General features: G+C 50.2%; 1 protein-coding gene across 1 annotated transcript in view; it reads left to right on the top strand.

The window, feature by feature from the left end:
* Positions 1–8,792, top strand: part of tesk1b (testis associated actin remodelling kinase 1b) — a 17,518-nt gene extending 8,726 nt beyond the window's left edge. Inside the window, exons 3-11 of the mRNA XM_079758332.1 lie at positions 1–70; positions 503–551; positions 1,226–1,372; positions 2,093–2,175; positions 4,465–4,555; positions 5,085–5,168; positions 5,624–5,710; positions 5,871–5,979; positions 6,446–8,792. The exon at positions 1–70 is cut by the window's left edge and continues 52 nt beyond it. Of these exons, the coding sequence (XP_079614458.1) occupies positions 1–70; positions 503–551; positions 1,226–1,372; positions 2,093–2,175; positions 4,465–4,555; positions 5,085–5,168; positions 5,624–5,710; positions 5,871–5,979; positions 6,446–7,614 (1,889 nt within the window). The 3' untranslated portion in view covers positions 7,615–8,792. The remainder of the gene's footprint in view (positions 71–502; positions 552–1,225; positions 1,373–2,092; positions 2,176–4,464; positions 4,556–5,084; positions 5,169–5,623; positions 5,711–5,870; positions 5,980–6,445) is intronic.
* Positions 8,793–15,368: the final 6,576 nt, after the last annotated feature.

Below are 15,368 nucleotides of genomic sequence, written 5' to 3'. Positions count from 1 at the left end.
CCAGCAACAAGGCCAACATGCTCCGGGAGGTGCAGCTCATGAACCGCCTCTCCCACCCCAACATACTCAGGTGACCCACAATGCAATGGGATTATTTCAGTTTCCGTTTTATACAGGTAAAACCCTGATGATGCTGTTGATGCTCCAGACCTTGGCTGTCAAATCTTGATTGTGTATACAGATAAAATATAGACCCGTTGCATAATCCACCATGTTTGCGCATAAATATTAATTTGGGCTAATGGATGGCTGGATGTTTTTATGTTGTGATCGAGCGATTTGATATTGCTTTGACAATCGATGCATGCGCCAGGAAGACTGAGAGACTTTCTTGGCACACACAAATTCATGACTTTATGCAATTCTTATTATCAGTTTGGACGTTCATACCATCACGTTTGCAGTGGTTTCAGGGACGGCCAACTGTGCCTGTGTAACTACCTCCTTTTACATTCTCATCATGTTTTGCCCTCTTCCTCGTCTGTCTTGTCTGTCTCTCCAGGTTTATCGGTGTGTGCGTCCACGAGGGCCAGCTCCACGCCCTGACGGAGGTAAGGCTACATTCCCGTCAGCCAATCGGCACACTGCGTGACATTAGCCCCGCCCTTGTGGCTCCGCGCTTCTCTTCCTAGTAGACCCGGATGGGTTTCGGACTCTTGGAAAATAGAGTGGCTTGTTCTCTAGGCTCAGCGAGCTCAGACGTCGATCCTCGTTAGGATATGAGTTGGGTTGTTTCCACGGCGACCGTAGAGTGGGATTGGTAAAGACATTAGCACAAGGGGCGGTTTGAAAACGAGGCTGGGAAAGCGATGGATTGTGCAGAGTGAGGATGATGCTGGCCGTCACTGGGATGAGATTGATCTGGGTCGATGGCCTTTCACTGAGGGTGCAGGAAAAAGGACCGTCTGCCAGACGGGTCTTCAGAGCAGAGCCTCGTTTCCAACCAGGAGTCCCGTCCCGTCTGGGGCCTCGACTCAAGAACGGCAAAAATGTGGACCATGACTCAGAAACTGCGCACGCTTGTTTAGTATTTCACTTTGAAATACATAAAGCACATTGACCTCAAAAAATATTTTCTTTTTACGCCTTTTAGACAGCACGAGTAGAAACATCTTGGTTGTTTTATGACGCAGAGTGGGAAATAAAGCCGCTGACTCTTTTCCCATCTCGGTGGATTGTGATTATGGAGAAGAGGGTCTGACGTCTCTGTGCCTCTGGCTCCTAGTACATCAACGGGGGGAACCTGGAGCAGCTCCTGGAGAGTGAGACGCCTCTCCCCTGGGGGGTGCGGCTGGGTCTGGCCCTGGACGTCGCCCGTGGCCTGGAGTACCTTCACAGCAAGGGCATCTTCCACCGGGACCTCACCTCCAAGGTAGACCCCCGCGACCACAACCCCTCAACACAGTTTTGTTGCCCTTGTAGTGTTTTCGGTTCTTTCATCCAAAGTGAATTAGTACACCTGTTGCACCAGGGTTCCAGCAGGTGGTCTAAGGACATATGGCCTGTTGTTGGTCTGCTCCTTGTATGAAACAGGGCTCGGGTCTTTGACTAAGCTTGTGACATGCACATATTTGTCAGTATGGGTCCCCTTCACAAGCTTGGTCAATGTGCATCGAAGGAGAAGACCCTTAATTAGTGTTATGAGCGACCCCTGTGTTTGACCTACGATGGCCCCTCAGTGAAGAGGGTCTGTTCATCACCGTTATGAGGCTGGTTGTCGCTTATTGACGCAGCAGACGTGCATCGATCGGTATTGGCTGAAAACAGTGTATTGGTCAAGCATTAAAACCACCAGACTTGCACTATGACCCCCCCCAAGGGATGTCTGGGAGTGAACTAGAAGGTTGGCAGTGAGGACATGCTGTAAAAGACTATCAGCGCCGAGTTGAAATTGGATCAAATGAGGTCAAAGGTCAAAAGATGAAACGTGAGTGGGAGGAAGTGCATAACACGCGCTCAAATGCCTCTCGCCCTTATTAGGAAACGCACGTGCACACACGCGCACACACACAGACACACACTCGTGTCCAGCTGCAGTATTAGTGATAAATCGTGGTCGGAATGACGCGTGTTGTATTTATTTTGGGTGCAGAACTGCCTGGTGTGCTGGGAGAACGGTGCGTGCTCCGCCGTGGTCGGGGACTTTGGCTTGGCGGAGAAGATACCAGAGTACAGGTACAGTCTCCATGCACGCGCGCCCACGCAAGCACACATGCACACATGCACACCGCGACCGATTAGATAATACCCAGCAGTCTGTTGGGACTTCTCCTCGCTCCCGTTTCTCTCTGCCCTGCTTCTGGTGTCCTCCCTCCATCCCTCTTCCTCATTGTGTGGAGTATATTTCTCGCTCACTCGAACACTCACTTACTTTCTCACAGAGTTTCTCGCTCTTCAGGAGGATCCCAGGACAATCTCATTACCCAGAGCAATATATTACTTTGTTTCAATACCCCCCCCCCCACCTAAGATGTAATATGCATTTGTGCAACTATTAACTATCAACCATAACCCCTGGAACGCGTGTGTGTGTCTTGACCTTTTAATAACCCCCCCCCCCCCCCCCCCCCCCCCCCCCCCAGTGCCTATTAACCCATCACTTGAAGTGGTATTTCATTACCCAGCAAGTAAGATGTACGCCCGGACAGACGCTGGCTAACAGCTGGGGGCGGCTGCTCTCATTGTTATCAACAGGAACCCAGCGGTTAGCTCTCTGATCGTTGGACACCCAGAGTAGAAGAAAGATATTAATTACGAAAAACGTTTAAAATGCCGCCAATCTACGGTTTGCAGTAACACTGTAAAACGGTAAAACGGTGCGGTGCACCGCTCTGCCTGTTTCTGGGCCTCAACGACAACAGGGCAGTGCAGCACGCCTGGCGGTTTGCAGCCTGCTAAAGTGTTCCGGCGTGATCCCACGGAGCGCCAGGGCTGTCCTCTCCCCCTGGCTCTCTGCCGTCTAAACACGGCGGCAGGCGACCGTACCTCAACACAAGCTGAGTTGACACCGATACAGGGAAGACATAAATCTCCCCCCTGCCCAAGGAAAGCCATGCATGGTTTTAGTGAGCGCCCCCCCCCCCAAAGAGAAACATTGCACCTCCCCCAAAATAAACGCTTATAAAAGGAACGCACTGTGCACGGAAAGACGTGCACACACGGTCACAAACCGTTAACGTCCGAACACATTGCATGGTGTGTGTATCACTTGAACTATGACCTTCTCTCTTGAACACCAAACATGCATCCAATTAGTGTGTGTGTGTGTGTGTGTGTGTGTGTGTCATTCAGTTGGCACCTTGCTGTTTCTGAGATGAGGCAGCTGCCACTGTGACCTGGCCGTGCACACACACCAGACCACAAACTCGCAGGCACGCACTTACACAAACACACACACTTGTATGAACCTATAGTGTTTCTCTTTATTTCATGCCAACCTTGTCTTTACTCAAGTGTGTGTTTGTGTGTTCCCACACACTTGTGGCAGTGCAACAGGGAGCCGGGGCTGTTGTTTGTGGTCTTTGTTTGCCTACTCTGGCAAAAGACGTGGTTGTTGAATGTCGGCCATTGAAGTAATTTCCGCTATATTTTCGAGGGCGTGTTTGTCGTCTTTGAACGTCCTGGTTAAATAGCCGTGTGTGTGATGACGACCCTGTGTGTTTGGAGTTCAAGCCTTGTGTTTTGGCACGGTAGGAGGATGCGTGGGGGGATGAGGATTTTTTTTGTGGGAAAAGGCTCCTAATATGGTCAAACTATTCCACGCCCCTCTTTCTCTCCTCTCAATTTTTCTCTCCAACCCCCCACTCCACTCTCTCTCTCCCCCATCCAGTCCTCTACTCTTGTGGTGTATCGTTTTTATTCTCCTGTTGTCTCGGGGTCTGTCGCTGAGCTTCCCCAGCCCGCGGTCACATCAACGGCCTCAATCTCGTCCCTTTATTTTCCTTCCTTTCTTGCTTTCCTTTCCTTCTCTCCATTCTGCCTCACGCTTCCGACCATTTGTCACTCTCTACCCCACAGTGGCAGATGGGACACACACAAACGCACACACACAGGAAGTGTTTGCCAGAAGGGTGAGGTGTGTGTGTGTGTGCGCACGTCTATGTCTGTGTGTTAATGTAGACAAAGTGCACGTGACTTTCAGTGCACAATGTGTTCCTTCCGATTTCGCAGAAGAAGTTTTATAAAAAATTATGAAAACACTCCAGGGTCATCTGAGGAGAGAGACACACACGTGCGCAGCGACACGTGCGCAACCACATGCATATTTCAGCGGGGTGATGCTGCGGCCCTTCTCTTATTCCCCTTTTGTTTGCATCATGAATAAACGTTCATTTCGCAGCCTGTCAACGCATTCTACAAAATGTATGCGAAAAATGTGTGAGGACAAGACTTTCAGGGGAGCCTTCCTCATAGATCAGTCTGTTGTACTGTCCTCACTCTCCTCTCTGTTCATCCCCACTCCAGCGAGTCCGGGGAGCAGGAGCATCTGTCCGTGGTCGGCTCCCCCTATTGGATGGCCCCGGAAGTGCTCCGATGGGAGGCGTACAACGAGAAGGTATTGACGGACGTCTTTATCACCCAGACGATGGGCCTGTCTCAATACCAAGAATGCAGAGAACCTACTTGTGCTCTCAGGGTGGGGGCGGTCGTTCTCGCTAGTCGTTCTCGGAAGGATGAACTTGTGAGTTCACGAGCACGCAGTCAACACGGTTCACAGTTTGACACGATGCGTTCTTCCTGCTATTGCGCAACACTCCCGGCACAGAGGCCACAGGCTGCAGTCAGCCCAGGTGGCTCTGCTCCTTCGGACAGGGCACTAGACATTACACCAAACTATGTATGAAGGGAGTGTTTAGGGAGCAGACCCATAATTAGCCTAACGAGGGACCCCTGTGTGGCCTACGATGACCAGGGTCTGTTTACAGGGTCTATGTTCATAGCATCTATCGATGGAGGATTTTATGAGAGCAAGTCGTCAATGAAGCCCCTGAGCGGAAATATAAGCCAATCACAGGACCCATCCTTTTTAACCTGTGTGTGTGTGTGTGTGTGTGTGTGTGTGTGTGTCTCTCTCACCTGTCCAGGTGGACGTGTTCGCATTCGGCATCATCCTGTGTGAGGTCATCGCCAGGGTGCAGGCCGACCCTGACTTCCTTCCCAGAACAGAGGTACCCTGTAATAATAAAGACACAATGACATCAATGCATTTCTAGGAGTCTTTGTTTGGTCATCTCAAGCGGTGGGCATTTCTCAGCGGTCGCCTATGTCTCTATGGACATCGAGGTGTTGCTATTGGTTGTATCTGATGTAAATTAAATTCTAGACCTATAATAATTATAGGTCTACAATTATATAATATAATTGCAGGAATTCTAATCGCTTTTTGAGTTTCCAAAATTGTATGCATTTTGAATTGGAACTATTCATAGGAAATTAATACTTCTCTGGTAAAATTAGTGTGGTTACTTCCTGTGTGTTTGTCGTTCTTGTTTTTCAAACCACAAACGGGGATTTTACCCTTCAGTCACACACAACCGCCGGTTTCTTGCTTACAGGAAACCACAAACAGACAGAGAGACAGACAGGGTATGTGTGTTAACCCCGTCTTCTTGTTCCTCTGCAGGACTTTGGCCTGGACGTGGACACCTTTCAACACATGGTGGGCGACTGTCCCCCAGACTTCCTGGAGCTAGCCGTCACCTGCTGCAATGTATGTCTCCCCCCCCCTCTCATAATCTCCACCACAATGCTGTGTTGATGTTTGCCGTGTATGGATCACGCTGTACACAAATGCATGTCTGCCTTTCTAATGAGGAATCTAAACGTAACCATGACAACGTGGACCCCCCCCCCCCCCTTCTCTCTGACAGATGAGCGCGGCGCTGCGGCCCTCGTTCGCCGAGATCGCAGCCCAGCTGGAGCGCAGGGAGGCGGGGACGACGGCCGCAGGCGGACCGCCCCCCCGGTGCGACACCTCCAGTAAGTTGTGTGTGTGTGTGTGTGTGTGTGTGTGTGTGTGTGTGTGCTGGTTCGTTCCAGTTCTCGGGTGAGATGCATTTCTTCCTCATAAAGCTTTTTTAAGGAGGATTACATTAGTGTCTATATATTGTAAAAAAAAACTAATTAGCGTTGGTTTGGACGACGTTTCCTGAACACGCGTCTCCCCTTTAGCAAACCCACACGTTACGCCTGCTTTTTGATGGTAATTCATAGCGTTTGTTTTAAACGGGTCATCACTGTTGTAGTTCAATTTCAAAACACAACCGTAGTGTATACATCTTTTTCGTTTAATGTCAATGGGAAATTCAATGCGTCACTGACTCTGCCAGCTAGCTGTGTACCACTACCAGCAGACGCCGCAGGCCGTGCCTTCCCTTCCTATAGTCGAAGCCCTTCTACCGAGTCCCCTCGGCCCCACTCCAACCTCTCTGTCTTTGACTTCCAGCCTGCTCGCCTGCGGTTGGTCCTCTTCCCCGTCGGGGCTCGCTATGCCCGCCCACCGACGCCCGCCTCTCCCGCAGCAAGTCGGACATGCTGTGCCCCCCGGCCACGCCCCCCGCCCCGGGGTCCCTTGCGGCCCCTGGCTGCGGCCGGGTCAACCCCTTCTCCCAGCGCAAGGACCTGCAGGGCGGCAAGATCAAGCTGTTCGACACGCCCTCCAAGTCGGTCATCTCGCTGACCTTCGCCCTGCCGCCGCCGCTCCACGACGACCCCGCCGACGGCCGGGGGGGCGGGGCCCCGGCCCGGACGCACCGCCGCTGCCTGTCCCTGCCGTGCACGCCCCCGCCCAACCTCACCTCCACCCCCCTGCCCCCCGCCCCCAGCGCCCTGGCGGACCGCCGCGGGGGGGAGGAGGAGGAGGAGGGGCGGCGACGGACGTCTGACGAAGAGGAGGCGCTGCTGGCGTCGAAGACCGCCTGCGACTCGGTCAACGACTCGGGTCTCCCGTTGCCCTCGGAGACGCTGACCCTGGAGCTGACGGACGAGGAGGAGGAGGAGGAGGAGGAGCCTATGGACTGCACCAGCTCCCCGGACACGCTGGGCGGCGGCCCCGCCCCCTCCACCCCGGGCCCCGCCCCCTCTGCCCCAGGCCCCGCCCCCTCTGCTCTGCCCCCGTTCCACGGCAGCTGGCTCTCCAACGGCCCCAAGGGCGGCGGGGGCCTCCCCCTCCTCCCCCCGGCCCACGACAACAACAACGTGGTGGTGGGCCGCCCGCTGGCCTGGGCGCCCGCCGCCGCCCGCGGCAACGCCAACGGCTACCGGTCGCCGCCGCCGTCGTACAACGGCTACGACGACGAGGGCTACGACCCCGCCGGCGCCTCGCCGTTCGGCTCGGCCGGCGGCCACTCCCCCGACCAGGACGAGGTCATTTCCTGTCCGGGCTGCTGCCTGGCGGGCCTGCGCTTCCCCTCACTGTGTATGCGGGCGTCGTCGACGGCGACGGCGCCCCGCCGGAACCCCTACAAGAACCTGAACGGTGAGCGGAGCGGCAGCACACGGGGCCTGCTGCACGCCGGCTCCAAGGGCCACTCCCCCTCCTCTAGCCCCGCCCCCACCAAGACCAACAAGACCAGCCCGGAGCCGGGACTCGTGCTGCCCGGCGCCCAGACATAGTGACCCCTCCCTCCCCCTCGCCACAGACACTGCCGTCCGGGTGGTTCTACTGGGGTTCTTCTCTTTGAGATGTTTGCACTGATTTTAACCCAGCAATACTACCACACACACACACACACACACACACACACACACACACACACAGACACAGACACACACACACACACACACACACACTTAAGTTTCCAGCAATGGAGGAGACATTGAGGCTGGCTGCTGGACCAACGGGGTCAGTCCACTTATTTACTGACTGATTTGAGTATTTCCAACTGCTCCTGTCTCCCTGTGATGAGCAAAGAGTAACTGCTCTATAATAGAGAAGGAGAGGGGGCAAGGAAAGGGGAGAAGAGGCCACTTTTGGCTTAAGCTTGCGCCATAGACCGCTTGTAGGTTTGTGGCGCAGCGGCCCTTGGTGGCTTTGTAGCGCCCTCTGCTGGGCAAGGGGCGCTATGAACTCGGATGTCACGTGTGCTGTTAGTTCGCGAGGGAGACGCTGAGACGCACGACGGCTAGTCGTGTGAGCATGAAAAAGAAGACGCTCGTAAAGAATAAACATAGGATGACCCCTTACCTGAATGTCCCCGTGCTGTAAAACTGCTGAACGACTGAAAGATTTAAAAAGAAAAATTGACAAAAAAATCATGAGTGACGAAGAATGTTGATGTAGGTCTTTGGTGTTCCAGTAGCGGCGGACACAGGCGCGTCTCTTGACTTGAATAGTGGGCACTGGTATGCCTGCAGTGGTAATTAACGTGATGAGCTCCACCTGTGTTCGCTGTTACCGGGACGCCTCTGTGATAAAGGCCTGATAGTCGAGTATTAACGGAGGAGTGACGATGTCATGGAGAGAGAAAAAAAAAAGCTTTTGTTTTTTTTTATAAGGTGAATGATGTACTGCCGATGAGATGTTTTGGTATGAAAAGAAGAGATGTGTGTGTGTGTGTGTGTGTGTGTGTGTGTGTGTGTGTGTGTGTGTGTGTGTGTGTGTGTGTCCTTTCTCTCAGAAGCATTCTTTTGTTTGTTTTGCTGTAGGCCTATCATTTCTCCGGTTGCCTGGTGAGCACTTCGGCTGTATTACTTTTGTTATCGCGATACGGAAACATATTCGCAATTATTTGGCGAATGGTCAGAGACCTATAATTTCCACGAGATGTACAGATTGTTATTTAAAGATGTAATTAAATAAAGAATATAGACTCTAAATGGCATTGTTTTGAGACTTATCATTGTTCATTTACACTTCCCAAATAAACCAAACCAAAAGTGTAATTGTCTTAACAGTCACTGGTAAGACACCATGCTGTCTGGGTCCTCTCTAACAATTAGCTTTGCCCCGGCCGCCCTAAGGCGCTTACAACCTTTCCTCTCTCTTACTAAATATCCACGCTTCAATTAGCTCCTTATCTCGTCCCCGCGCGCACAGTTGCGCACACACACGCTCGGGGCGTCCTATCAAATCGGATGCCGGCGATGCCACTTGACTCATCCCGTCTGCGCGTTGGCATTTCAGAGAATAGATTGTTTTCGCTTTGCAAGAGCTCGACCCTTGACGGAATGTCCCCCTCTGCAGCAACCCGGTTCATGGCACTCAACTGGGCCGTCCGACAGCGCGCTCCGATGGGACTGTATGTCACTCTAACCTTGCTCATCACCGGTGAGTGTTTATCATAGGCCTGCAAAAAATATATTATTTTACGAATTTAAGCAAGTAGGCCCGTGCCAATCATGAGTATACTTATGCTTTACAAAAACATCGCTATTTAGGCTACTCTTAGTTAATTGACTGCAAGTTAACGATTATACACACACTGTGAGATCGCCAAACGCACCGCGTGTTTTCATGTAAACCAACATGCTTGCGTTCGTCCACAACCGTAGTGACAGACGAGTCAATCAGCGTCTGAACCATGTGTGTGTGTGTGTGTGTGTGTGTGTGTGTGTTCTATTTTGGTGTTGTGGTTTCGTGCGAACTACCCCCCCCCCCCCCCAGTCACGCCAATAGGGACGGCTGCTGGGTCACTCTGCAGCACGAAGGTGGATTCCCTGGACTTAGGATGCCTCCTGCGGTGGGATTGTCCCGGAGCCAGCCCTAATGCCGCCTACACGGTGCAGACCAAGACACAGGGGTCAGCCTCGTCTACGAGCCAGCTATAGCCTACTTTATCCCCTTAATGCATCTATTCCCCATCCAAATATATAGATTTTTTAAAAACTCTGACATTAAGTAAATAATTACCTTAGACTAAACGTTTTCTTATAAAGATGTATAGGACCTACTGAAAGTAATACGTTTTAAATCTATCTTTCACCTTTTATCCATCTATCCATTATATGGTTGTGTACTTTAAGGCTGCCTACCATTTTCATCAAATTGAACTTGACACAGAAACCTTTTCATTTACTTTCGGTCTAGTTCTGCGATGACTACAGTTTATGTCCCCTATATTCATCTTCATATCTGATTTTTTTATTTGGGGCTCCTAATGTCCCGATAGATTGATACTCACCTTGTGTCTACATTGTGTGTGTTTGTATTTCTGCGTGCGCGCACATGCGCGTTCCATAGCCTACTCCGCGCGTTTGTGTTTGGTCTCATAGGGATCCCTGGAAGGACGTGGCGTGGTGCGTGTGGATCTCCTCTCAGAGCTGCGACCTCTCCCAGGCTTTCTTCCAATTTGACCTGTACAACATGATCCGTCTGGGCCTCCGTGATGACGTCACCGACGGCTCTCCCACCACCACGGCCTGGAGCGAGCCGGTGAAGTTCGACTACAGCGACTTCGGTCGGTCCGAGGAGCTGCCGAAGGGCAAAAACTATTTTTCATTACATTAAGGGGTTCAAAAGTCTGACTACCTTTCTGGTGCATCATATTATGTATTCTACATTATATATATATATCCGTAATTAGGCCTAGGACTTGGCTTTTATATTGGATAAGTTGTGCGTAATTCTGGTAAAATTGCAGACCTCATTAATTTTTTTTGCCCAAGTCCGGTGGCAAATAGTACAACAACATTCCCGTGTTCGCTCTTATCTCTGAACCCCTCCGACCAGCGTTCAGCGCTCCGTCCGTCTCCCTGTACCTGGACGGCGATCGGTTGAGCGTGCGGGTGCAGTTCCCCTGTGCGGCCAACAGGAGGTGCTCTCGAGGGATCTGCTGCCCTCTCTCCGAATTAATCGACCCCTGGACCTCAGTGACTGTGTACAATCAATTGAATCCCTCCGACTACAAGGTATTTGGTGAGCGTTATCATCCTGGTTTTAAATGGGCGTCCCTATTGTGTGTTGGTGTTTGGATGTTGCATTACTTTGGTTACGTTTACATTTAATGCAAATGCTATGTAAATGTTATCGGTTAATACCTTTAGCCTCTTTTATTGGAGGGGTTATTTCATTATAGGATTGTTGCCAAGTTTTTTCTGCATCAATCTGGCTTACATTCAGGCCAACTATAAAGTGAGGGTGGGGAATTGGGCAGATACTCTTAGCTGGATAACAAAGATATAGGCTAACACACCTCTGGCCAAAGATGCATAACCATGAGTGGAACGTAACATCGCAGACCATACTCTTTCTTAATATAAGTGCTCCACTTTCAGAACTTTTCTACAGAGTGTGTGTGTGTGTGTATTGTGGTCAGTGGAAGAAGAGGATGTGGTTTAGTTAAAGCATTGAATCCTCAATTCATTCTGCAACAAGCAACAACTCTGTCTCTACTGTGATGTTGGTGTTGGTGTGATGTTGGTGTTGGTGTGATGTTGGTGTTGGTGTGATGTGATGTTGGTGTTGGTGTGATGTGATGTTGGTGTTGGTGTGATGTGATGTTGGGGCAGAGGCGCACGGTCTGGAGCCAGGAGGTGGAGTCGGACGTGCAGTTCTCTGGCCTGGCGCCCGGGCAGCACTACTGCGCCGTGGCCAACTTCTCCTTCCCCTCCTACACCATCGCCGCCTCCCCCCCGTCCAACCCGCGCTGCGTCTTCACGGACCCCCCAGCAGGTGATACCAGCGTCTGACAGTGGGCGTGTCCACCTAGATGTATAAAAGATAGCAACGTTTGCTACATGCTGTATATTATGTCACCTTTAATATAATGCCTCTACAATAATCACCGTTTATTCTTGCATGATTCAACGTGGTCCGTGCATTCACAGTAGAGGGGGCCGTCTGTGGGTCAAATGGGTGTCTCTGTGTGTGGTGTTTCCAACAGGGCTGCAGCCGTTGCTGGTGGGAGTGTCACTGTGCTTTGTCGTCATGGGGCCCATCCTCATCCTGTTTCTGCTCAACTCCAAGAGACAAACTGCCACGCCCTCACCGGAGAACCTGCCCAAGGCTCAGGTACCGCCGATCCAAACACAGGTGTAGCTCATAACCCGAGTGATGGGTCTGCTACTCTTATGCACCAGGGCGCGGTGTCGATATCGTCACTAGTTAAAGGGGACATATTATACCACTAGGTTGGAGTGAGGTTTGACTTCTGACATCACAAGTGGGCATGTCCACCTAGATGTATGCTGGATAGATCAGTCTACCAGCCTACCCAGTGGACTGTAGCAAACGTTGCTCATCTACCCGTCACACATCTAGGTGGACACGCCTACTTGTGATGTCAGAAGAGGCAGATTTTCAAAACGGCTTGTAACGGCTAATCACACTCACACCTGGTGGTATAATATTTCCCCTTTAAAGGAGCAGACGCATAATCAGTGCTATGAGTGACATCTGGGGTTGTCCTTTCTTTTCCTCTCACAGCTCTTCCTCTAGCCCTCAACCCCGGCCACAGCCAAGCTCAATGTTCACAATGCGCCGCGTAATAGCCTTTCATGTAGCTGTGATTCTTATTCTCTTCCCCTTGTTTAACTGTGCAGGCATCGGCTCAAGGTACCCTGACTCACACGCCACTGCCATCCTCTCTTCCCAATGATCCATGTGACCTGGACCCATGTGACCTGGACCCATGTAACTTCGAGCCATGTGACCTCGACCCACGTGACCTCGAGCCATGTGACCTTGACCTATGTGACGTCCACTTGGAGCTCATCGACTGCGATGGACTCATCTGAGTGTAATGTGCTGCATCGGATGAAGCCTAGCCTATTCTAATGTACTAACAGTGTTAGTAATTCAAGAGGAACCCACAGTGTCAAAATCCAACCTGCGCAAGAGCACCCCCTCTGGTGAAACATGGCTTGCTGCAGTTTCCGATCTGCCTAATTGGTTATCAGGTGATGCCACTGTGATTGACAATCTATGTTAATTGATGTGGGTTTGAATTCAGCCTTCAGTTTCTTTTTATAAGAGGCATCAGTGACCAACCCTTCGAGATCATGTTGTTGGTTGCTGGTTTCTCCTCATGAATCCATGGTTTGAAAGGAGGAATAGATCGGAGGACGGATATGAAGGTTACTTACAAATAATGGTGCCAAAGACAGGATACTGAAGGAAAGGCTTCAAACAACGTGGTCCGTCTTCTCTTTGAAAGTCGATCAATCGAAAATAATCAAGAAATCATCACACAAAACATGCAGAGAGAGACTGAGGTTTTCTTTTCCCCCCAGCCAATCATTGCTCTGAACTCAGTCAATATGTGATACCGGTCCACTTGACAATCCCCCCGCCCCCCCCCCCCTGCACTTTGACACTTTGACCCTGGCCATGTTGCACAATACATCTCCTTGTCAAGTTTTAATTTTACATACATTTATAATATTCTTAATTTCTGTTAAAACGTATTTTGTATTTCATCTTATTTAATTTTATTTTATTCTATTTGATTATTTTTTAAGCACAGATAATAACGAGTATGTCACACAAACATTTTACTGCATATTCTGTATGTGTATGTGTATGTGACAAATAAAAACCTTTGAATCTTGAATAGTTGAATCTGTTAGTTTGGGAACTAAAACGGTTTCGAGCAGACAATTCAAGAGACTGACTGGAGACTGAAGTCAGATTTTGGTAACACAGAATGGCCAGATGAGGATATTGGGGAAAGATCAGTATAAAGGACAAGGCCCTTTATACTGACGGTGAGAGGTGCAGCCGAAACCAAGCACATGCCTCCGTCCCATTCTGAAAGTGTTCTAATGCACCGCAGTGCTTTAGGTCAGATCCTCTGGTGATCGGAGCAGGGTTGCTAGTTCAATCCCTCGTTCAGACCTTGTTAAGCAAGGCACCTAATGTCGTACCCCTCAGATAAACGTTAAGAGCTATGAGGTGGTAAGAAAAGCATTGTATAACCGCGGGCCATTTACCAATCCCTGTTAAGGACATCTAGAATAATGACTCCAAAATGCTGATACTGCAACGTCCTACAATTGCATAGCCACAATTCTGGGGGACTTTTTTTCCTGAGTCACGTAGCTGACCATAAAGGGGCATCATTTGGGCCAGTGATTGAGGCCTTGCAGCAGGGTAGAAAGTGTTTATTTTATCAATCCGAGGATGAGCTATTTCTGTGTATGCTGATGATGATCGTATTGGCTTGGAGCTCACTAAATCTGCCCGGTGACTGCGCTTCACTAGGAATGAGATGGGCAAATATGGGTGATGTACAGCAGTCCAATCCAGATGCAAAAAAAACAAAACAAATTCTAATAATTGATAGCTCCTGCTGTGCATTTTCAAGGAAGATGACAAAAGTGTTTATTGTCGTCATAGAAACTGCTTGGGAGTTTAGGGGGGTCTGGGGGGGGGGGGATCCTCTGACTCACCATTGGCCCCATCGGTTGACCGTGACCCAACACCTTCCTCCTCCACCGCGGCTTGCGTTCAAAAAGCATCCGAGCGTCCGCCTCAGTGTTCTGCTGCTGTTGCACTTTCTCCACAACATTAACGAAAGAGAGAGAGAGAGGGAGCTGGGGGTTGTGTTACTCTTTTTTTTCAAATAAACGTCACTACGTCCAGCGAAAGCCATACATCTACGCTGAGGAGGAACTCGCACTGACCTGACGCGAAGGAAACCACCGGCTCTCGTTGATTTCAAGCCAACATATTGCGTGTTTATGTGTGCGGCATTCTACCTCCCGTGTGTGTGTGTGTGTGTGTGTGTGTGTGTGTGTGTGTGTGTGTGTGTGGGGGGGGGAAATATACAATATTGTTTATAAAGCCAAGATGTTGGATTGTGTGATGTGAGATTGAGCCAAGCCCCGGTTTCGCTCGGGTAGTGCGGGATGAGAATAGATCTTGTTGAATGTACGGGGATTGTATTGGTACAGCTGCGTTGGTCGCGTTTGCTGGAGGTCTTCTTCGCTGACTCGCGTTTATTTGCTTGTCCCATCGCTGGGCGTACAATGATGGCTGGATATTGATGTGTGCTTTAACCTTTTCGGAGAGGTGACTTTTGAGAATAATTGTTTTTAACTTGCTTTAGTTTTTGTGTGTGGGTCCTCAATTAATTTTATTTTGAGTTTGATTATGCAAACAAATTTTTTTTGTTTTCTTAAATATCGATAAAACTTCCCAAAACTAGGGCAATCGAATAGGCTTTCTTTGCATAAAATATACTTGTACTCTTTATAATCCATAATGAATTGATCCTTATAAGGCAACGTGTGTGTTTCTATACCACACTAAGAGGACAGAAGTGTACAGGAAACACTGAGTCACCAGCTCCCCCCCTGGGGTCTGACTCTGGGCTGTTCCCTGCCCCCAGCGAGGCTCCGATACAGATGTGGTGGAACACTAAATAATCCTCTCTGATGACCTTTAGTCATGCCACACTGCCAAATCACGGGAGGATAGTTCAGTGGTG

This window comes from Pollachius pollachius (genome assembly GCF_949987615.1).
Source record: "Pollachius pollachius genome assembly, chromosome: 20".
Classification (NCBI taxonomy): domain Eukaryota; kingdom Metazoa; phylum Chordata; class Actinopteri; order Gadiformes; family Gadidae; genus Pollachius; species Pollachius pollachius.
This window is presented reverse-complemented; position numbering and strand designations above follow the sequence as displayed.